This window comes from Myotis daubentonii, chromosome 14 (assembly GCF_963259705.1).
Source record: "Myotis daubentonii chromosome 14, mMyoDau2.1, whole genome shotgun sequence".
Lineage (NCBI taxonomy): Eukaryota > Metazoa > Chordata > Mammalia > Chiroptera > Vespertilionidae > Myotis > Myotis daubentonii.
In genome coordinates this window covers 42162949-42187857 of record NC_081853.1, presented here as the reverse complement: position 1 = coordinate 42187857, position 24909 = coordinate 42162949, and the positions used below count along the sequence as shown (strand labels likewise).

Here is a 24909-nt window from a genome sequence, read left to right as displayed (position 1 = left end):
GTTCACAGACATCAACCCAATCCTACAGTCTTAAGACACAAACGTGTCCATCTAAATTGAATAGCAAAAAATAATCATTTTACTAACTGGCTAGTCATATAAGTAATTTTAAATATGTTTGATATATATTTCAAAACCGAGTACAACTATATGGTGTGAAAATAAGTCACATAAACATATAAAATGTTCACAGTGCACATGTGTATATAGTCTCCTCCATTTCCTTTCCCATTTGATCATTTTCTTTCTTACTCTAAAAAGCAATAATCTACATATAAAACTGAAGGAAAATTAGAAAGGAAATTGTTAAAATGTCTCCCTATAAAACATATCACAGCAGCTGCTACCAAGAGAATATATTCCAAAGTTGCATGAATAGATAAGGGAATAAACACTAAAATGATGAACAATGAAATTTAATCATTTCTACTCTTTTTTATGACAAATTTATTGCTTGGAATAAAATGCTGACAAGCAATTACAATTGAGTTAATTGAAACATATAAAACAATAAAAAGCACAATCAGATTGCAGTTTGATGGAACAGAGAAGTGATTCCTGAACTTTTTTAGGGTCTTAATGTTTTAATGTTCCTATATTTTCACTCCCATGCAAACAGATTTGTTTTTTTGCTTGAAAGTTAATTTTTGAAAGACTTCTTTCTACATTGGAAAATCCTCGAGGTATCTAAATAGAGTGGGAGGCTAGATTCTATTCCATGGGAATTTACTCTTTTTTGGATTAGGCAGAATATAAAATCAAGGGTTTGGGAGAAGTTGGGATCAATGGAAAAGTAAGACATATATGATATATTCATTGAGCAGACTGAAATATGAAGGTCTAATTACTTCCTATGACAAGTAAATTTTCAGTAATAATTATATCCTTTAGTCTACCTGTAAATACAGATTTTCCATGGATTAATCCTCCTCTCTACCTTAAAAAAAGGCCAAAATTGACATTACTTGTCAGCATTAAAAAGAACAAGTCATTTCATTCTTGAAAATTTATCCAAAGTAAATTTTTTAAATGGGAAAAATAAAACACTTGGGTGTGAAAGTTATAATTTTCTGCACTGTAGAAAAAATAGAAACTATATAAGTATAAGTTACATGTAATGGTTTACCTCTACTCCATAAAATATCATTGAAATTAAAAAATATATCATAATAATAAAAGAAAATTTCTTGTATGAAGGTTTATGTAAGTGCCTTATATAACATACATAAGACAACATTCAAAAAAACCCAAAGAATTAGTTGAAAAAGTAGCATTGGATGAGAGCAAAAATTTGAGATGCATAAAGGAAGGTAAGTCTGAAAAGTTGCTCTGAAGTCCTGAATTTAAAGTAGACGACAAAGGTGACTCTACACCTTCTAGAAAGCAATGAAAAAAGAGAGAAGTAATCATCAAATGGGTCTCCCTGGTCATAAGCTTTTTTAAAAATATTATTTTGTTCACCAGAAACATGATGATTTGTGCTACAGAAATCAGAAAAGATCTTCCTCCTATAAAGGCTGATGAAGAGAACTGCGGAATACATAGCAAGCTATATCCTCAGCAACATCCAGCAGAGTAACAGTAACAGCATGCATTGGTAATAGAAAGAGAAGCGGAAACCATAAGTAAAAATTGTCTTTGCTTCATGACAGCAATGATCTAAAATTGTGTATGCCTATGAGCCAAGACCAAAATGAAAGTAAGGAAAATATGGTTTAATTTTCTAGGGTAATATTTTAGATAAATTACATTCTAATGACTCAATATTGGGACATTTATGAGCTATTTCTATTCAATAAATTCATGTGTTGAAACAAACTGCAGGCTATAGTACTTAATAATAAACAGAAAATAATCTAAGTTATACTGACTAATATCTATCTTTATTGTATTATTCCTGAAAATGTAGCTAATCCCACAAAATGATTGACCAATAGTTTTGAAACAATTACATTGATTTGTACCAATCAAAATTTTTTAAAAGGGTAGCAGGCACATTGGTTGAGCATGGATCTATGAGCCAGGAGGTCACAGTTAGATTCCAGGTCAGGGCACATGCCTGGGTTGTGGGCTCGGTCCCCAGTAGGGGGTGTGTGGGAAGTAGCTGATCAATGACTCTCACTCGTCATTGATGTTTATATCTCTCCCTCTCCCTTTCTCTCTGAAAGCAATAAAAAAATATCTTTTTAAAAAGGTAGCAGAAAATCTGGAGAATAATTAGCTTATGAGGGACTCCAAGAGGCTACAGGATTTCACACTATTTAATCTATAAATTATTTAACTATGAGACATTATTTAGTTGTACTTAAAGCATCAAAAAGGTTTCTGATTCCTATTCTGTTATTTACAAAATCTTTGGGCATTAATATTGTCTTTATGTCCTGTAAGACCAAAGATAAATAATTATGTAAATATTAGATTTTGAATATTCAAAGATTTGTCATTGTTGCACTTGTGCAAAGCTATTTAAATAAGCCCTCCAGAATAACTGCTATGACTCTGTAGCATGTCAACACTCAGTCCATTCCCCTAAGAGACTCCACATTCCTGCCTCCACCCCTTCCTTTTCTCATGTCCCAACCCCCTTTTCTTGCCTGCTTACATTAAAGGAAAACCTACACATCAGCAAATTCATAGGAATCCGTGACTATGTAATCAGAGACAACATGAAAATTTTTTCTCGCAAATATTTACTTTGTCATTAAAGCACACTACTGTGCCTTGTTACACTGGATTATGGAGATTTTAATCTCCATGGAGAGACTGTAATTTCGGAACACAGAATTCCTGGTTTGGGAAGGTACCATTTCAAGTCCTTGCACACATGGTATAAACTAAGTTAAAGTCTTCCCCAATGAACATTACTTCATTACTACTTAGCTCAGTGACGGTAACACAATCCAGCAAACTGGTTTGAAAGCTCAGTAGGATCTTTCCACTTATTCCCCTGCATGCTTTGGAACAAAAATTCATAGTCCTTCATTTTTGGATTATTTTCTTTCATTCAAAAAAATTAGTGAGAATCTCCCTGGTGAAAGGCATCATCCTAAGTGAGGTTGGGCATATGTGGGCCTTAACCGCAGCTAGATGACCATTTCATGGGTTGAAACCACTCACCACATTATAAGGTGAAATAAGCAAAATTATTTATTAGAGATACAGAACTCCTGTGGTGAGGGCCCAGAGGAAGTAAACATGAATTCTGAGGGGGACTTTTATCCAAATGGGGAGAATATTATCCCACAGGCAACGTCTGAGTTATTTATGCAATGTTGGCGCCAGCATCGTGAGTGACAGTCTATATGAGAAATATGATTGTCTGGGGCTCTTCAAAATGTGCCCCCCCTACCCCTTTCATTGGACTAAAATGTCCTTTTAACACATGAGAAAAACACAGAGGCTATGCTAGGGACTTTAATACACATGAACAACCTTCCAGTAACTGCATGTACGGAATTCTATTTGTCTTCTTCATGTGGACAGAGAATAGGAAGAAGATGGGTGCAGCCCCCAACACAAATCCATGCAAACCAACGAGGTGCCTGTAGGGAATGAATCGACTTTGACTCGATTTATCACAACTTTCTGAACCGGATGATATTTTTTGATGGCACATCTGGCAACATCATAAAAACTCCAGGTCCCAAGTGATTAGACAGGAATTGCTTTTGTAAATCAGTTATGACTGTTACTGATGTGAGCTCATTCTGAGCAGCAGTGGACAGAAGTAGCCAAAGATGGAGAGAAAATAAAACACACAAAACATCTGGGGGTGGGAAGAAGGTCCTTTTTCTTTGAGATGGCTTTTAGAAAAGGCCACCATTTATCATTTGAAACTGGAAAATTACCGTCATTAATAGCGGGGAATTCATTAAGCATACCTCAAAGAATTACCCGACAGTCTCTTTTTCATTTGCCTTTACAGAAAAGCATTCTTTAGTGGAGCAGTTGAAGTTTTTCATGAAAAAGTGTGGCACACTGTGACCTCAGAGAGAACTTGCCAGTTAAGCATATCCTGCTGTGCTCTGTAATGCAAGATTCATAAGATTAGGAACTACTTCATATTTCCCCCCCAAATAAAAAAACACACACATATTGTCACACATATCTCTCCTTATGATCACATAAAATATGGCATAATCCTTTGGAAACATAAACCATCTCCTCCCATCAGTGTTTTTGCTGAATGTGTGTGTCAGAGGGATGGGGCTGAGAAAGGCAAGGGGGCCTGGGAGTACATTCGTTGACTATTTTTCCAGTGTTCAAAGAAATAATCTGATTGAGAAAAATGCACCCTTGAATGTATTTGCCTCTGCTGAGGTAGTTTTCCTTCCATGAGAATCTTAGTTCTAAATATTATTGTTTTCCATTTCCACTTCATCTTCAAGTTCTTTAAATTCTTCCTCTTCCTCAACTCCTTGCCTCCCTTTAATAAACTGACTCATGCAAAGGGATAAGTTGGGCCTAAGTGAGGCTCTACGCAAAGTCCCTCTGAAGCATCCTTTCATTCAGTCCTCACACTGACCCTACTTGAGGTAGATAAAACTTGGGGATAGCAGTGCCAAGAGGAAAGGTGAGGTAATTTGTCTAGCGGTAATGCAGCTGAGTCACACTGGAGGTATTTCTGACCCCCAAATCTATGTCTTTAAAAATTCCATTAAAAAACTACTAGAATTGATAAATGAATCCAGTAAAGTAGCAGGATACAAAATAAATATTCAGAACTCAGTTGCATTTTCATATACCAATAATGAACAATCATAAGTGGAAACTAAGAAAACATCCCATTTATAATTACATCAAAAACAAATGCCCTAGGAATAAATTTAACCAAGGATGTAAAAGGCCTGTACTCAGAAAATTATAAGACACTGAAGAAAGACACTGAAGAAGATACAAATACGTGGACGCATATACTATGTTCATAAATAGGAAGAATTAACATCATTATAATGTCCATAACATCCAAAGCAATCTATAGATTCAATGCAATACCTGTCAAGATACCAATGGTATATTTCACAGAAATAGAACAAATATTCCAAAACTTTATATGGAACCACAAAAGATCCCGAATAGCCACAGCAATCTTGAGAAAGAAGAACAAAGTTGGAGGAATCAAGCTACCAAATATAAAATGATATCACAAGGCCATAGTAATCAAAATAGACACATAGTTGAATGGAACAGAATAGAGAGCCCAGAAATAAACCCACACCTTTGCAGTCAATTAATACTTGACAAAGAAAGCAAGAACATACAATGGGGTAAAGACAATCTAGTCAATAAATGGTGTTGGGAAAATTGAACAGATAGGTACAAAGAAAAAAAATCTAGACTAATTTCTTACACCATATATAAGAATAAATTCAAAATGGATTACAGACTTAAATGCAAGACTCAAAACCACAAAAGACCTAGAAGAAAACATAGGCAGTAAAATCTTGGACATTTCTTATAGCAACATTTTTCTGATATATCTCCTCAGGCAAGGGAAACAAAAATAAGCAAATGGGACTATATCAAACTAAAAAGTTTTGCAAAGCAAAGAAATGCATTAACAAATGAAAAGAAACCCACTGACTGGGAGAACATATTTATCAATGATACATTTGATAAGGGGTTAATAACCAAAACTTACAAAGAACTTCTACAACTCAACACCAAAAAATAAACAAACCAAACAATCCAATTAATAAATTGGCAAAGATAAACTCAAAATGGATAAAGGACTTAAATGTACGACAGGATACCATAAAAATTCTAGAAGAATCCAAAGGCAAGAAAATCTCAGACATATGCCGAAGCAATTTCTTCACTGATACAGCTCCTAGGGCACTTGAAACTAAAGAGAAAATGAACAAATGGGACTACATCAAAATAAAAAGCTTCTGCACAGCAAAAGAAACCATCAACAAACAACGAGAAAACCCACTGTGTGGGAAAACATATTTGCCAATGACATATCTGATAAGGGCCTAATCTCCAAAATTTATAGGGAACTCATACAACTTAACAAAAGGAAGATAAACAACCCAATCAAAAAATGGGCAAAGGACCTAAATAGACACCTTTCAAAAGAGGACATTCAGAAAGCCAAGAGACATATGAAAACATGCTCAAAGTCACTAATCATCCGAGAGATGCAAATCAAAACAGCAATGAGGTACCATCTCACACCTGTCAGACTGGCTATCATCAACAAATCAACAAACGACAGGTGCTGGAGAGGATGTGGAGAAAAAGGAACACTTGTGCACTGCTGGTGGGAATGCAGACTGGTGCAGCCACTATGGAAGACAGTATGGAGTTTCCTTAAAAAACTGAAAATGGAACTCCCATTTGACCCTGTGATCCCACTTCTAGGAATATATCCCAAGAAACCAGAAACACCAATCAGAAAGGATATATGCACCCCTATGTTCATAGCAGCACAATTCACCATAGCCAAGATCTGGAAACAGCCTAAGTGCCCATCAGTAGATGAATGGATTAGAAAACTGTGGTACATCTACACGATGGAATACTATGCTGCTGTAAAAAGGAAGGAACTCTTACCATTTGCAACGTCATGGATGGAACTGGAGAGCATTATGCTAAGTGAAATAAGCCAGTCAATAAAGGAAAAATACCACATGATCTCACTCATTCATGGACAATAGAGACCATTATAAACTTTTGAACAATAATAGATACAGAGGCAGAGCTGCCTCAAACAGATTGTCAAACTGCAGCGGGAAGGCCGGGGAGGGTTGGGGGGCAGGAGGTAGGGGGGTAAGAGATCAACTAAAGGACTTGTATGCATGCATATAAGCATAACCAATGGACATAAGACACTGGGTGATAGGGGAGGCTAGGGGACTGTCTAGGGCGGGGGGATAAAATGGATACATATGTAATACCCTTTGTAATACTTTAAGCAATAAAAAAAAAGAACAAAGTAATTAGCCATTAGAAGAGAATAGGTTTTATAAGATTCTCAAGGAACTCAGTCACAGAGGTCAAGTGAAGAATGTTTATCACTGTTCTCTTTCCCAAACTCACTCCAAAACCCGTGCTACTTTCCTTTACCAACCAACACAATAAAGATAAAATACACTTCGAAATTGTGAAATAAATAAATTATCTGTGTCCATTGAAAAAAAAAATTGGCAAAGGACCTGAATAGCCACTTCTCCAGAAAGGACAAACAGAAGGCCAATAGACATATAGAAAGATGCTCAAAGTCACTAATCATCAGAGAAATGTAAATTAAAACCACAAGATATCACCTTACACCTGTCAGAATGGCTACCATTAATAGATCAACAAACAAGTGATGTGGAGAAAAGGGAACACTGGTGCACTGTTGGTGGGAATGCAGATTGGTGCAGCCATGTGGAAAACAGTATGAAGTTTCCTCAAAAACTTCAAAATGGAACTGCTTTATGACCCAGCAATTCCATTTCTGGGAATATATATATAAAGAAATGCAAAACACTAGTTTGAAAAAATATATGCATCCCTAAGTTCATTGCAACATCCTATAATAATAAAAGCATAATATGCTAATTAGACCAAATGTCCTTTCAGACAAAGCTGGGGCTGTGAGGGACGCCTGGGTCCCAGGTGCCTGCCAGCAGCCAGAGGGAAGTCCAGGTCCCGGGTGCCAGAGGGAAGCTGGTGCTGACAGCTGGGGGAAGGACGGCCTACTCTTGCACTAATTTTGTGCATCGAGCCTCTAGTTATTTATAATAGCCAAGATTTGAAGCAGCCCAAGTGCCCATCAGTAGAGGAGTGGATATAAAAGCTATAGTACATTTACACTATGGAATACTACTCAGCCATAAAAGAGAAGGCAATCTTACCTTTGAGACAACATGGATGAACCTGTAGAGTATTATGCTAAGTGAAATAAGCCAGTCAAAGAAAGACACATGCCATATGATTTCACTTATATGTGGAATATAATGAACAAAATAAACAAACAAAATAGAAACATGCTCATAAATACAGGGGACAGACTGACAGCTGCCAGAGGGGAGGGGGACTGGGGGGAAAAGGTGAAGGGATAAAGCAAAAAAACACACCCCAAAACTCATAGACACAGACAACAGTATGGTGATAACCAAAGGGAAAGGGGTGGGGGCAGGTAGAAGAGGATAAAGAGGGGATAAATGGTGATGGAAAGAGGCTTGACTTTGGGTGATGAACACACAATACAACATACAGATGATATTATAGAATTGTACACTTGAAACCTATATTATTTTATTAAACAATGTCACCCCAATAAATTCAATAAAAATATGCACCCTATGCTCACAGCACTGCTATTTACAATTGTTAAGATCTGGAAACAGCCCAAGTGCCCATCAGCAGATGAGTGGATAAAAAAGCTGTGGTACATTTACACAGTGAATTACTATGCAGCTATAAAAAAAGAAGAAACTCTTACTTTTTGAGACGGCATGGAGGGATCAGGAGAGTAGTATGCTAAGCAAAATAAGCCAGTCAGAGAAAGACCCGTATCATATGATCTCACTTATATGTGGAATCTAATGAACAAAATAAACTGATGAACAAAATAGATCCAAAGTCATGGAAGCATGAAACAGAGTAACCAATCTCAGAGGGAAGGAGGAGGCTGGGAGCGGGAAGAGATTAACCAAAGAAGTTATATACATAACCCTGGACACAGACAATAGTGCAGTGAAGGCCTGGGGGGAGGTGGAGGGGTCAATGGGGTATAAGAAGGGGACATTTGTAATACTTTCAACAATAAAGATACAGTTTTTTTAAAAATAAGCATGCTGCTCAACATTTTCCATGGCCCGGTGTCTGCTGGAGTTGATTCAACATTGTTTTGTAAGGGAAATCCCTGTTTCAAGGGGTGGGGTAGGCCTTTGGGTCCTCAGGTCCTTGTTAAGGGAGTTTAAGCTCAACTTCATGGCTTCTCAATGCTCACAAAAATTCTTGGCTGAGGAAAATGGTTTTATGACGTGCCTGACGTCTATGAAGACCATTTATTTATCTTGACACTCTAATATTTATTTTTGGATTAAGTTCAGATTGTGAGAGAGCTATGTACCTGCAGACATTGTTTGGGACCCCCACAGGGACCTGCTTTCACCGACTGAGCTTTAGAATGATTAATTGGTCCCACATTGAGGGATGTTATTAAAAACACAAACATACGTAAACAGAGTTGGATTTACAATGTCATTAGGATGTGTTTATCTGGGTGGCTGAGTGACTTCATTTTTATGAACTTATCAAATATATAACTGGCGAATTCTTTTCTTGGGGTAGGCTTTTTTTTTTTTTTTAGGTCATCTAAGCAACATTTATTATCTATCTCATAGAATGTATTTTCATGCACCTGCCTCAAATTGGTTTCAATCAATTTTCCCCATACTTACTTTCTCTATCCCCAAATGTACTCCTTTATAATTTTTAAAAGTTGTTGTAAGACTTTATTCCAGCCGTTCTCAACCTGTGGGTCGCAACCCCTTTGGGGGTCGAATGACTCTTTCACAGGGGTCGCCTAAAACCATCAGAAAACACATATATAATTACATATTGTCTTTGTGATTAATCACTATGCTTTAATTATGTTCAATTTGTAACAATGAGAATACATCCTGCATATCAGATATTTACATTACGATTCATAACAGTAGCAAAATTACAGTTATGAAGTAGCAACAAAAATAATTTTATGGTTGGGGGTCATCACAACATGAGGAACTGTATTAAAGGGTTGTGGCATTAGGAAGGTTGAGAACCACTGCTTTATTCCCAAATAAAATAGGATATACGTAAGTTAATTAAAAAAAATACCTCATATATTTGTTGTAGGAATAAACAAGATAATGGATATACTTTCTCATGTAGGTGGTGATTATGATTTTTATAGGCAGTAATGCTATTAACAACTGTAATTGATCTGGAGTCTATTTAAGCAGAAGAGGACTTGGACATAGATGGATTACGTGGGTACCATATGGTACAATCTTTGAAGAAGCTGATAGAATAACTCTCATTCCAAAATGATCCCCTTGGAAATTCACCACTGCAGTTAGCATCTTAACTTAAAAGTTACCATTTCAAAATGCAAATATCTCTCTGAAGGATTAATTTCTTGGAAATGAAATCAGACATGAATACCTTTAATGTGTTACTAGGCCCTTGGAAGGCAAGAATTCTGATTTAGGTAAGATATTTGTTTCAATTTAATACACTGAATTAACTCACTAAAACATCTCTCTTCTTTTATTTTAATTAATTCCGCAAGTTATTTAATGCATTCATTCATACTACAAACATTTAGTGAGCACTTACTATGTGCCAACTACTAAGCAGTGAGGATACCACAGTAAGCAAGATAGTCATGATCACCGAATAAAGATAAAGAAAACATCATGGCCTGGCCGGTGTGGCTCAGTGATTGAGCATCGACCTATGAACCAGAACGTCAGGGTACATGCCCGGGTTGTGGGCTCTATGCCCAGAAGGGGGCGTGCAGGAGGCAGCCCATCCATGATTCTCTCTCATCACTGATGCTCTTTTTCTCTCTCACCCCCTCTCCCTTCCTCTCTGAAATCAATAATAAAAAAAAAAAATTAAAAAAAAGAAAACATCATGATAACACCATAACCTAGAACTAAATACTATTACTATGATCCCCAAACTTTGTCCTAAACCCAAATAAACACTCCCAAACATACACCATATATATCTGTTAAAAAAGAATAATAAGCCCTGATGGTGTGGCTCAGTAGTTGAGCGTCGACTTATGAACCAGTACAATTCAATTCCTGGTCAGGGTACATGGCCTGGGATGTGGGCTCGATCCCCAGTGTGGAGCGGGCAGGAGGCAGCCGATCAATGATAGTCTCTCATCATTGCTGTTTCTCTCTCTCTCTCCCTCTCCCTTCTTCTCTAAAATAAATAAAAATATATTTTTTTAAAAAATAAGTATTCTGAATACTTAAAACTATATTCTATTACTTCTATAACTTGTTTTACCTATTGGACATTTTCATGTCAATATATTCACTTCTTTATAAAAATTTTTAAAAACTGCTTATTATTTTCATTCACTCTATATTTTATTTAATCATTTTTCATTAGGCAGGAAGGTTGTCTCCAGTTTTTTTTTTAATTATAAACAAGTCTGTGCTAATATCTGTGTTTATTCAAGCACACTAAAACATTTACTTCTTAGGAATAAATTCATGGAGCAAAAATGCAAAGCCACCATTATGAATATTTTAAGGCCTTTGCCATTTACTGGAAAATTATTCCAAAGAAAAAACATATAAATTTTCATTCTCACCATCAGGGCTGTATATGAGTATTTATTGCTCCCTAGCCTGAAAAACAATGGCAACTTTCTTTTAAAAATTGATCTTCTCAAGAGCAAGAAATAAAATCTTAATTTGCATTTCATTTTTAAATTTGTATTTGTACAATTACTTACTTTTAAGGCTGAAATGTTTTCTTGGGCATTTTTTTTTTTAATATGGGTATTTTCTGTTCCAGACTATTGTTATTTTTTCTCTACTTTTCCTTTCTCCTGTCTGTTTCTAACACGTGAAGGATTACCTACAGAAAATCAGGGCAGGAATCAAGGATGGTGTAAAGGTCATTTCATATCTGAGAGATTTCCAACAGAACTCAAGAAAATCCCTGTTTTATCAAATATTCCATCAAATGAGGCTAACAAAAAGGGTTTACTAAATAGGCTGGAGGGTAGCTTTCCTTCTAACCACACCATCCTCACCAAAGTGCCATTTATTTATGTGAAATGTCATTATTAATTTTTTTCCCTTAGGTGTTTTTTGTGTGGATTGGCCAACTGCGTAGCCATTAAGCAGTTGACATTAGAGTAGCTTGGTATTAACAGAAGCAAAACCACGTTGTTTGAGAAATGTACCTTATTATAGACGTCACTGAAATGACGCCATGCATTGGAGATGGTCTCTACAGCCGGAGACCCGCAGCGTCTGCAGGTCCTCGGAGGAAAGGATGGTTCAGTCTTGGCCTAAGTTCCCTGGCCTTGAAGGGAGCTCCTCTGCCAAAGAAAACCTCAGCCTCACATGTATTTCTTGGATGTGAAATCCTTGTGACAAACATACAATCATTCAGCAGCCATGGAGACTCACGAAAGAGAGTCCTTTCCAATGCCCAATTCAAAACCACCCCCCGGGGGAATTTTGAAGTTTAAATGAAAGTCTTGGCAGAGTAGAAACTGTGGAGTGAAAACTTCCACATGCCCGATGTAGACAGTTAAGAAATATGGAAAGGTACATGTTGTGTGGAACAACCTGTATGCTTTGGAGGCGATCATTAGAATGAACAGTTGACAGAAAGACAGTCCTGTGACAACGAAGGTTTTTGCTTCGGAGTGGATGGGTTCTGACTGTAAAGCACAGGTAAGAATAATAATGACTGCTATCATGTACTGAGTCTCTACTGTTATAGCGCTGTTACAAGTAGTTCACATGTATCAATTGATGACAATTTCCTCACAACCCTTTCGAAATGCTATTAGTATCCTTATTTTATTGGGGAAGAAGCTGAAGCACCTAAAATGTTAAAAAAAACAACAACAAAAAACACAAAACTTGTTTAAGGACATAGATTGGGGTCTGGAAATAGCAATCTCTCTTGACCCATTTCTAACCTCCGACCTCCAGCAGCACCATCCCCCCCTCCTTAAATGATCTCCATTAACACCATTTTTGGTTCTACAAGACAAGCCTTTCCTAATTGGTACTTCTGTCTCTAACTGTAAGCTTCCAGTCCCTGGGCAGCACCCTGTACAGCACCACATTTCAGGATTCACCACAAAGTCACAGCTAAATAATTTATTGCTGTCATCCGTGTCAACAGGGACACAGATAACCACTGTCCTTGCTTCCAAAACACCCTAAAACTTTTTGTTTAAACATTTGCAAAGCTTATGGGCATTTGGTAAAATAGTTCAGCACTAAATTAACACTATACATTCTCATTGGAAAGTGGTCATTTTCATTAGCACAATAGCTTTTTTGAGGTTTTGGCAATTGGGAATCAAGCTTACAACCCATGCATGTGCCCTGATCAAGAATTGAACCATGACCTCCTGATTCATGGAGCAACAGGCCATTGAGCAACACCAGCCAGGCCACATCATTTACTTTCTAAGCACGTTACTTGGCACTGTTAGTCATTTTCCACTGATTCAGTCATGTAGCCATCCATCGATTCATTCTTTCCAGTAATCTTTAACATTTTGGAATCCATGCTTCTTTTAGTAACATATTTTATAACACCTGCTTTACTATTTCAAAATGAAAGTTATAGATAATAGAGGCCACCTACACATATAATTTCAAAGTGGTTAACATAATTCCCATAATACAATATTGACGAAGAATTTTTAAAAATAATTTATGATAAAATAATAGTTATTTCAATGTGTAAAGCCTAAGCCATAAAGGAATGTAAGATGCTTGCCTCTATATGCAGAATTATAGGAATGTTTTAGCTACCAGTACAGATTGAAAAAAATGTATGGTATTGGTGACTTAAATACCAAAAACAGCAGTCCTCAGTGACGTAATTTTCTGAAATAGTGGGTGACTCTTGGAAATGTCTCCCCCCCCCAAAAAAAAAGAGTCAGCCTACACTTGATTTACACAGCAATTACAGTCCTAAATAATTCAGGGTATAATAAAAGCACACAATATTTTACATTTCAATATAAAATGGAGTTATGGTTTATGTTTTAGTTAACCATAATTTATTCCCGGGGAGCTCTTAACATAAGAGTCTGGTGAGACATTGAGAAGTCACAAGCATATGAGACCATTTTTTATTATTTGTAACTATTGTGCATAGTGCAGGGCATTCAGCCTCCTCACCCCTGCCCATTAAATGCCCAAAGGGCTCTCTCATTGTGACATCCAAAAGCCCATCCACAAATTCCCAAAATCCCTGACCAGTGAGAACCACTGAGTCAGTCATTCCACATACCTTCAGTGAGTTTCCAACATGTGTCTGGCATCAGGTTAACAGAGAAGCAGAGGAGGAAAGTTGTGAAAACAACTAGACAGCAGAATAGAACGTGCATCATAAATCAAAGCATGCACAGGGGGTGTGTGGGTGGGAAGGTATGTCACAAGCTTTACAAAATCAAGGCCTTACAGAGGAAAGAGCAATCAGGGTTTTTAGAGCTAAATGGCTTACGTAATTATGACTTCCCAATAGGACTGCCACTTCCGTGAAGATAGATGCACTGTTTTAAAAATGTTTTTATTGCCTTGATATCCACCGCCAACATAGATTTGTTAAAAAACACACAAAACTGGCTTTATGCAAAGCAAGAAGAGTTCAAACCCAGTTTCAACAATTATATCTAAGCAACCTATGAAAGTTGGTTACTTAGGTCATTGTTTCTCTATTTCTCTTTTCCAGTTGGCAAAAAGAGGTAACACCTGTAGCTAACTAAGTAAATGGTAACTACTTTTAATACTTATTCTCATGCCAGAGTTTTAAAAAACCCCACAAGAGAGTTGTTGGTACCACCTAGCCACTGGTTGACCTGATGACCTCAAGTTCTTAGAGGTGGCCTGGAGCTCAAAGAATAGAATTAACTAGTCTCTCTGTCTTTTTCTTATCTTCAGTCTGTTTCTCTCTCTTTCCTCCCTCCTTGTCTCCCTCTCCCTCTTCTCTCTCCCCTTCTCTCTTTCCAGTTTAAATGAATCATTCAAATACCAGAGGGAGCCAAAATAGAAAAACAGAGAAAGACAGAATAGGAAGCAATGATCACTTTAAGACTCAGCATAAGTCTTTACAGGTAGAGGTTCTGTGGGACTGCCTGAGCTACATCCTGAAGATGGCCCGGAGCATGGCCACCTGGTGGTGGTTCCATCTGTCCTCATGTCCATCTACCTGTTCAGAAGTCAATCTCCCATCACTCCAATTCATCTCAATGGGGGAAAAACAGACCATATGAAATATATAGAAGCTGCAGATTGATGGATTCATCAAGACAAATTTGGAACACATTGACGTTCTCATATCTCATAGCCAACTGTTGTGGTAATTCCAATTTTTACAGGTTCAATTTTCATAGAGTCAAAAATGGTTTTTTTAGTTTAATTATCTAATAAGTAGATAACTTTTTGTATATTCTTCCAAACATGCTCTCCCTAGGAATAATCATTGGTGGGATAACCTAGAGATAAATTCATTCCTATTTTTATGATATGCTCTGTGGACTGAAAGCCTATTTGCCTTTAAGAACGCACTTCCAGAGTTGAGATTCTCCTTTGGGCATTGTAGTTAATTTGATAAAACTGAACAATATCCTTTTGTTTCTAATTCATGTTCACATACTCTTGATCCCTTTGGGGTAAAGTTCAACAAACAGAATGAGCCCAACTCCTCATTAGAACTATTTAGAGAATTACACACTGTACTCAACCAGAGAGTCTGGGGAAATTGAGATATTAAGAAGACACAAAAATTCTTTTATCTTGGGGGAAGAGAGGCAGTGTACACAAATAATCAATACCTTTAACAAATGAACTCATATAATACACATGTGGCTCTAGGTCTATGCAAGACCATTAGAACTATTCAGTCATCCCAAATATGTAAACTCTGTTTCTAAACATCCAGGTAAAAGCATTTACCTCCCTCCCTCAGCCTCAGAACTTCAAAGTATCCAATGACTGAAGGCAGATGAAATAGGCCAAATAGTTATAATTGGTTTATTAAAATTCCTAACAAATTTATTTTACCTTATTTTTATTTGGTTTAAAAATAAGGATACATATATATGACCTATTCATGTATGTGTATGTGTATATATATGTAAACGTATACATGATATATATATATATGCTATGCATGTTTTATTTGGTATCCACTAAATACCAATAATATACTAAGCCCCAGACATCTTAAAATGAGATATGATCCCCGTTCAATGGGTTCATTGTATATGTTTAAGGACAAATATAACTCACAGTAGAAAGAAGACAAGACCACAGGTGATGGATAAAAGGAATTAATGAGTTGGTTTTAGTTACCATCAATCTGCATGTATTTAAAACAAGATCAAAACCTCAGAAACAATTGTCCTTAACACACAGTAAGGAAGTCCAATGAGGCAGCCTACACTACTTTAGACAAGTTGGGTAACAAGACTCCTCTTAGTTTAAGACAGTGGTTCTCAACCTTCTGTCCCTTTAAATACAGTTCCTCGTGTCGTGACCCAACCATAAAATTATTTTCGTTGCTACTTCATAACTGTAATATTGCTACTACTGTTATGAATCATAATGTAAATATCTGATATGCAGGATGGTCTTAGGCGACCCCTGTGAAAGGGTCGTTCGACCAACAAAGGGGTCGCAACCCATAGGTTGGGAACGGCTGGTTTAAGACAATATATAGATATAAAACTCATTTTATGTCCTGTCGTTGGTAATTCTGAGACTCACAGTCTGTCTCTCCAGAAGGTTGTGCCTTTTTTAAGCATAAACCCCATTTTGTGATTTTGACAGGAGAGCACTTTCTGGTCATTAAAGAACCAGGGAAAGAACTCTCATTTTAAGATGCTAAAGTTAAACTGAGATCATTTTGAGAGTGGCTCTAAAGCCAAAACTTTTAACAATATTTTCCAGCTTACAACAACCTATAAAAAAGCACATGTGTGGCAATAAAACAGAACAAGCAACCATGAAAGGAACCTAAAGAGAGAAAGACGGACAGTTGTCCAACTTTCACAGAGCTCAGGTACATGAAATTTTAAGTGTTCCCTGGCATAGCATTATCAGCTTCGTTCTTGTTGGAAATCACCCTTGCCTGAAGGTGACCAGCTCTCTACTCCTAGGACAGAGCTAAGCAGAGGCATCTAAAGTGACTCCTTGACAGTGGGGTCTACCCTCATCTCCCTATTTTAATGAAACATGATATCTGCTTCCACAGTCGTTGGTGAAACTAAAGAAGTTGTGAGGTCCTTTCAAATGCCCTTCATCCCTAAGGACTTCCTGAAGCATCCTGGGAAAGAGATACCCATTCACTGCACATGATACATGCAATTAATCGGAGGGGTTAAGTTGGCTTCATTGCCCAACCCACAGGGAAAGACATGCACTTGGTGGATCCAAGATTTGGCCTTGAAATTTGGTTCCAACATTAACTAGCTGTGTAAGCTCTTTACTTTCTCTAAGCCTCATGTTTTCATCTTAAAATGGGGCTGCTGCTCATAGCCTGGGATCAAAATTGGGAGACTATTATAAAAAATTAAGAATGACATACATTATGTGCTTAGTGGATGATCCAGGAAGTGCTTGATACATTGCAGTGTTTTTATTACTTATTTAAACTCCCTCTTTTCTTATACGTTTCCTGATTTCTAAGCTTAGAGACTCCATGATACATGAGTTAAGTCAGGATGCAAAGACAAGAATGTGCACCCATAGAAGCTGCTTTAAATTCATCTCTCTCCTGAAAGCATGAAGCATTTGTTCCCTAGGATAGAAGGTTTTGGAGAACACAGTTTCTGAAAAGTGGCCACATCTTTCCCTCTGAATTGTGAATGGCAACAAATGGTCAAACCAATAGCAAGACCTTCATGCTGCAGAACAGCAGGCACTAAACAAGGAGATACCAGTTTTTTGCCTCCAAATGGCTTGGAGACCAGGAAAAAATCTGACTATACATCACCTGCTAGAGTTGAAAGGGCCTTGGAGATGATCTTATTTCATCCCTTATAGTACAACTTTTCTTTATCATTTATACTCTCCATCATCCTTAAAATACTTGAATATGATAGTTAAAGAAGACTATTCTTCAAATAAAAATAGTTTAGAGTTGATGGGAGAGAAACTGAAACAGGTTAAATAGCCATATATTGATATGTGGAAGGGGGACATATGTATTATAGGAAAAGAGTGGTTAAATATGCAGAGTTCAGGTTCTAATCTAGGAGGTCAGGTGACTAGAGAATTAGAAGTAAATGGACAGAAGTGTAGGGAGTGGGTGTAACATCAGTAGCCACAATGGAAATTGCTCTTACATCCCTTTAAGATGGAATGCTCTTGAGCCTTTATAATACAGGATGCTAAAAGAAGCCTGTTACAGGGCAGGAGAATCTAGATGTGTACAGATTATGAAAGAAACACCAGCAAATCATAGAGTTCAATGACAGAACCCTCTTTATGGAGCCATTCCCCAAAATGTTTGTTCCTTTTGCATTCTAGATTAGTCGGCTTTTTCACCCAAGCATGTGTTTTGTTAGTAATTGTGACTTTATAGAATTTGGCTACTTCCCTAATTAACCTCAGGACATGAATAAAACTCTAAGTTTATTTTTAGCCAAGAGAGAGTCTGTGTGCAACTTTTAAGACCTTACCCTTGTTCCCCGGTCTTCTAAACCATAAGCTGTAACAAAGACAGCTCACTATTCAACGGCCAACTAACTGACTGCATTAGTAACAGTGGCTTCTTTCAATAATTTCAATCTGAGTGGTTTTCATGTGCTTTGTCTGTAGCAAAAACTAATACAACAATGCATTAGCCAGGATTCAAAGTAAGCCAACATTCAAGTTTCCAGCCTGAACTTTCTGTACCTTGTTCTCTGTCTACCCCTTCTCTAGCCACTCAGCATCCTAAGGCTCTCAGAAAACAATTGTCATCCATTATATACGCCCCCTTTTTTAAATTGCAAACCCTCTTCTTCTAAAGGTTGAATCATGTGAAACTACCAAGGTTTGACCAATTTTGATCTAGAAAAATAGCAATCGCCTTATGGTTTAACCTGGTAGTGAAAGCATCGTGTGCTTTATTAATAATCATGAAATGAAAAGAACAGCCTTATATTTAGAGGTACAGGGAGCCCTAGATATGATATAGCCCAACTCATGCAGGGTACAGGCTGAGCCACTGAGGCTCTGATTGGGCGAAGAAATTAGAAGAGCTAACATCACCAGTTTGAGACAGAGCCTGATTAGATCAAGAATGATTTGACTCCTATTTCAATGCTCTTACCTTCAAAACAGGGGTCAGCAAACTTTTTCTGGAAAGAGCAATACAGTCAAGATGTTAGGATTTGTGGGCTCTATGATCTCTAACATTGTAGCACGAAAGCAGCCACAGACAATATATAAACATTATTAAACAAATGACTGTGGCTGTGCTCCAATAAAACTTTATTAACAAACTCATGCTGGGCTTGATTTGACTTATAGTTGTGTAGTTTTCCAAGCTGCGAAGAGATGGGTGATGGATCTATATACTGAGAACCTGTTGAACTGGTCAGGGGTGCTAAGCCAGCATAAAGATCTCACCCACCATTAATTAGGCTCTGCATTTTTCTTAAAATCAGTAGCCAAAGAATCCTACAGTTTCTGGGATTTGTTGTGAGCATCTAGGGCAGTGGTTCTCAATCTTCTGGACCTTTAAATACAGTTCCTCATGTTGTGACCCAACCATAAAATTATTTTCGTTGCTACTTCATAACTGTAATGTTGCTACTGTTATGAATCGTGATGTAAATATCTGATATGCAGGATGGTCTTAGGCGACCCCTGTGAAAGGGTCGTTCAACCGTCAAAGGGGTCACGACCCACAGGTTGAGAACCGCTGACCTAGGGGCTGCAGCTACCTAAGACTTTGCTATCTGTAAGATTAGATTACCCAGAAGGGGAATAATGCTTATGTCTTATTTAACTCGTGGCTACATGTACAAAATACACTTCTGATCTTAGGAAAGAAATGTGTTAGACATGCTATCCATCAGACTGGCTGAGTTATGAAATTAGATGGAGGCACTTAGGTGAAATTTTAATGGCTTTAACAATCATTTACACAGACTCCCCCTTTATGCATTAGCTGAGAACAACTTCATTGTATCTTTTGCATTGGGTGAACAATATTTTGAATACAGGAACTATTTCCATCTCTTCTGATAGCAGAGAAGCGACTTTGGCTACGTCTACTCTCAATTTGAACTTGAGAAGCATGGGAGAATGTTAATAATCATTTGAAAAAATTTATAGGTCACCTGCTCTGGTCAGAAATACAGAAGAGAAGAATTCTAGTCAGGTCATTCCAAGAAGGAAAGTAAGTCTATATATATATATCAGGCATGATAACACTGTGATTACCATCGACATCTCTGCAGTGAAAATCTGTCCATCCATCTGCTCATCTGTCCATCATACACCCAGACATGCAGACATCCAGACATCTATCCCCTACTACTGTACCAGGAGCTAAGGGATCCTGGTTAGATGAGGTATCCCCCTGCTCCCAGTGAGCTAAAAATATAGTGGGAGAGAGAAGATAAAGTACAAATACTACAATAAAGAAGAAAATAAGGCAGTACTTCAAAATAAAAATGTCTAAGTACCAAGCAAATATTTGGAGGAATTCTTTAAAAAGCAGCAAAATGCAAAATAACCACCAGAAAGAGCTCTAACATGCTCCTGTCGAGCTCTGAACCAGGAAGAACCTGGAGTGTGTGCTGTGGTGTCTGGTGATGTGGAATCAACAAGCCTTTTTACCTCCAGATGTCAAACCAGGCAACCCAACTCTAAGAGGTGGGATTGTTCACTGGCTCTCATAGTTTGTCCTTAAATAGGCCAAACTTTTCTTTTTAAATCACATGACATAGGTGCTTTCTATGAATAAGTCATATCAGTGTGAAGAAGTCTAACTCTACTTTTGTTCTATCGTACTTTACAGCCCACACTTTAGAGAAGATCGGAAGAAATAGCTTAGTAGAGTCAAATGGTCACGGGCATTTAAAAAGCTTATGTGATATGAATTGGTAGCAAAGGTCCCTGGGAAGTTGAGAGCAATTATGCATGTTATCAGTACTTGGGAAATCAGTAAGATAGTCAAAGGGAACTTTATAACCAAAATCGATGTTCAAGCCACAGTTATCATTAATGATTTTTATGGCACCAACTACCCATTCACTGTTCACATCATTAAGTGTCTAATTTCTTCAGGTATATTGGCCGCATATGCTGATTATCTTTTATAAAATCTAGCAAAATATCAGTGTTTACATTTTATAAAATCTAGCAAAATATCAGTGTGGTTTTGAATGACCCAAATTCTAAAATTCACCATTTATCTCTTTCATATTTCTGCCAATTGCACTAAAGGTACAATTCTACACCAAGAGAAACCAATATCCAATGGAATAAAAACCCACTCTGGAGATGAACCATCCTGTTTTCTCAGGTCCATTAAGCCAATCAACAAAGAAATAAGGGAGGAGATCTCGGTGGTACTTACTGGCAGGTGACGGGGTGCTGCATCCACTTGGAGGAGGGTGCCCATGAAGGCCATGAAGAGGAGGCAGGGAAAGCCCTCCGATGACTGGCGGAAAGAGCAATGGGTAGGGCGCGGCTGGATAGTGAGTCATGTGTCCATTCACTGCCGGGACGGGACATGCGTGGCTACTGGTGGTCATGTTTCAGGCCTCACAAAATAGAAGGTGTTCTGGGGTGGGAACACATCACTCCGGGTCTTGAACCAAAGTTGTAGAGGTAAATTCAGGGCAACACTTGAGTCTGAGCTGTGTTCTGGACCAAAGGCAAGACAGTTCAACAGATGACCTTGCGTCTTCCCAGCATGGTTTATTCACCTCTCATTTTGCTATGCTGATTATGGATATCTTTTTCTTTTCTTTCAGTTTGAGGTTGGGAAATGCTATCACTCTAAAAGTCCAGAGATGCTAATCCTGTAAGAAAAAATATATGTATGTATATATTTCACAAGTCAAAAATATTCTCCTCTTAATCAATTTATGAAAAACCTCTAATATTAACCTGCTTTTTAATTCCTAGTTGTTCCCCTACATTCACTTTAATTTTCTTAAATGTTCAGATTCTAATATAGAATGAAACTTACATGCAATTTCAAAATAACTCTAACTGATATTAAATATCAATCTCTATCCACCATCATTTCTGTAGTCCTCACCCTGCTTAATTTTTCTCCATGGCACTTGATCATTACACAGTGGGAGTGTTTGTTTTTGTCTGTCTCCCCTATTAGAATGTACTCACTAGGAGGGCAAAATTTTTCTGTTTTGTTAACAGCTCTAGTTTAAGCTCCTATACTAGTACCAGACAGGCAGATGCTCAAGAAATATTGGTTGAATAAATGAATGAATACATGATTTTTTTTTGCTTCTTTTATAAACAATTTGATTAATCTTGTCCTAACCTTTATGCTTCCAAGATTTTACATATCTCATATAAAGAACTTTGGATTTTAATGCAGCCATTGGGAATGATATACCCAACAAGATAAATAGAATTGTGGGAGAAAACTATAATCTAATAAAAGGTAGGTAAGATATAGTCCTCAAAGATCAGAGAAATATTTTATATCAACCCTTATTGTCAACAGTATACACTTTTCTAAGAATACTGTCTACTCATCCATCTCTCCAACAATTTATTCTTACCACCATCATTCATTTGTCCACCCATTCAATCATTCATCAGTCAGTCAAATCCTAACTTACAATTATGTGCCAGGTGCTGGTGTAGGTACTAGAACATACAGAATAGAACAACACTAATGTGTCCTCTGCTCTCATGGAATTTCTAGTTTTAACAGCTCCCATTGAGGTCATATTGTTGAGGATGACAAAGCTGCCCTGTCCCCTACAAAGGGTATTTTCAGGATGCTCAGCACTGAGAATTCCTCAAGACAGGGAATAGAAGAAAACTGAAATAGATTCTAGAGTGGGCTGGCTATGAACTTCAGAGGTCTACCTTGGTCCTGATGACCAATATTCAGTGAAAGTCAAAATTCTGGAGCTCACTAAATAGCAAGCCCTGGGTGTAAGCCCACGTTGCACGAAGCAGGAACAGTAGTATCTCAAGATCAGCATAAAGGCCAACTGTTAGCCCGATTCTAGAGCCGGACTGCTTAAGTTCAAATCATGGCTCCACCCCTTTGACAATTACCTCTCAATATGTTGTGTTTGTGTATGTGTGTGTGTTTAATTTGAATTGGGGTAATAATACAATTTACTTCAAAGGGGTGTTGTGAGGATTAAATGAGGTAATTTCAAGAAAAGATTAGTATCTGATTCATAGTAAAGACGAGGTAGATCAGTGGTTCTCAACCTTCCTAATGCCGCGGCCCTTTAATACAGTTCTTCATGTTGTGGTGACCCCCAACCATAAAATTATTTTTGTTGCTACTTCATAACTATAATGTTGCTACTGTTATGAATCATAATGTAAATATCTGATATGCAGGATGTATTTTCTTTGTTACAAATTGAACATAATTAAAGCATAGTGATTAATCACAAAACAATATGTAATTATATATGTGTTTTCCGATGGTCTTAGGCGACCCCTGTGAAAGGGTCGTACGACCCCTAACGGCGTCGCGACCCACAGGTTGAGAACCGCTGAGGTAGGTAGTGAACAGTTGGGAAAAGTTTGCTACAAATACGTGTATTGTCCCATCAGATGACATGCTCCTGAGAACAAGCTTGCTGGAATGGACAAGAGGCTTTGGGGTTAGGGCAGGGGAGAGAACACATCACAAAAGTCCTCGGGAAAGAGCATTAGGACTAAAACATTTGTCATGGAAGTGAAGAAGAAGAGGTGGGATTTAGGTAAATTTAAGAACAAAGACTCATGAGAGCTTACCGATTGCTCAGTTTGTGAAGTTAGAGTTTGGTTATTACTAATCCTAAAATGTTCCAATACATCATAACTTCCATTTATTTGTTTACTGTGTGTCAGGCACTTCACTTATGAGATGTGTAGATCTAAGAATAGTCCCATAAGGCAGGCATTATAATCTCTATTTGTCAGAGGAAAAAGACTAAGTCTTAGTGAATTTAAATAACCCGTCCCTAACATCACAGAGTCAGCCTGAGGCTAAGCCAGAATTTGCACCTAGATCTGGTTGGTTGTACTATTTATACTGAGCGCATGCGTGGTCCTGGTTGTGTCCCACAGAGGAAAAAGTCCATGAGCAGTTGTGATGGGAGCAGCTGTCCTCACTTAGATGACATTCTCGGCAGGGCCTTGAATCCCTGGCCTATTAATATTAAAAATGAACATCTTCAACAGTCAGACCATATGGTCCCAGGCTCCCTGCATCTCCACGAAACCTTACAAAGGAGACTACCTCCCTGCTTGGCTTATATAACACACAAAAGGGATGTCCCACCCCAAATATCAATGTCCTTTTCAAACTTTCAAACCACGACTTGTTTCTCGAATGAAAAGAAAGCAAATGGACTATGAGAGGTGAATGTTTCCATTGCTTTCTCGTCTAAAAATCACGCACCAGCTAACATATTTAGCACTTGAATTTTGCAGTTTGCAGCAAATTAATTAGAAAATAAACAATACCATTTAGTGTTTGCTGCATTTCCACTCAATTTGATTTTTAAATCACACACACAAAGCCCAGCGTTGTTATCAGTGGTCTTTTCTATCTCCATTAGACAAACTGCCTCATTAACTGGTAGAGCTGACAGTTCAGCAAACCCACCCCCGCAGGGCACAATTCTTAGATTTTTAAAGCTGTTTGTTTGTTTGTTTTTACCAACCAGGGACTATTTCTCCTCTCAATATCCTTTATTTCTCTTTGCTTTCAAACACTTCAGGTTTTTGGCATCCTGCCTGCCTGGTTAAAAGGTCTGCTATCATGCCTAGGATCTTAAAAAAAAAAAAAAAAAAGACTGATACTGATAATAGGCACAAGAAAAAAAATCAATGTGTCGGGAAAATCCTGTTATGTTGGTGGAAAACTGTCTGAACGGTCACTGGGTCTGTGTTCACATATGTGACTGATTAAGGCTATTCCTGGAAGCAGAGAGTTTTCTTTGTTCACTGGTATTAGCAGTGGTTTTTTTCCCCCCTTCAT

At 37.6% G+C, this 24909-nt stretch overlaps 1 protein-coding gene across 1 annotated transcript in view; it reads right to left on the bottom strand.

Moving 5' to 3' along the window:
* Positions 1-24909, bottom strand: part of RARB (retinoic acid receptor beta) — a 646552-nt gene that overhangs the window by 331093 nt on the left and 290550 nt on the right. Inside the window, exon 4 of the mRNA XM_059664097.1 lies at positions 21292-21739. Coding sequence (XP_059520080.1) covers positions 21292-21469 — 178 coding nt within the window. The 5' untranslated portion in view covers positions 21470-21739. The remainder of the gene's footprint in view (positions 1-21291; positions 21740-24909) is intronic.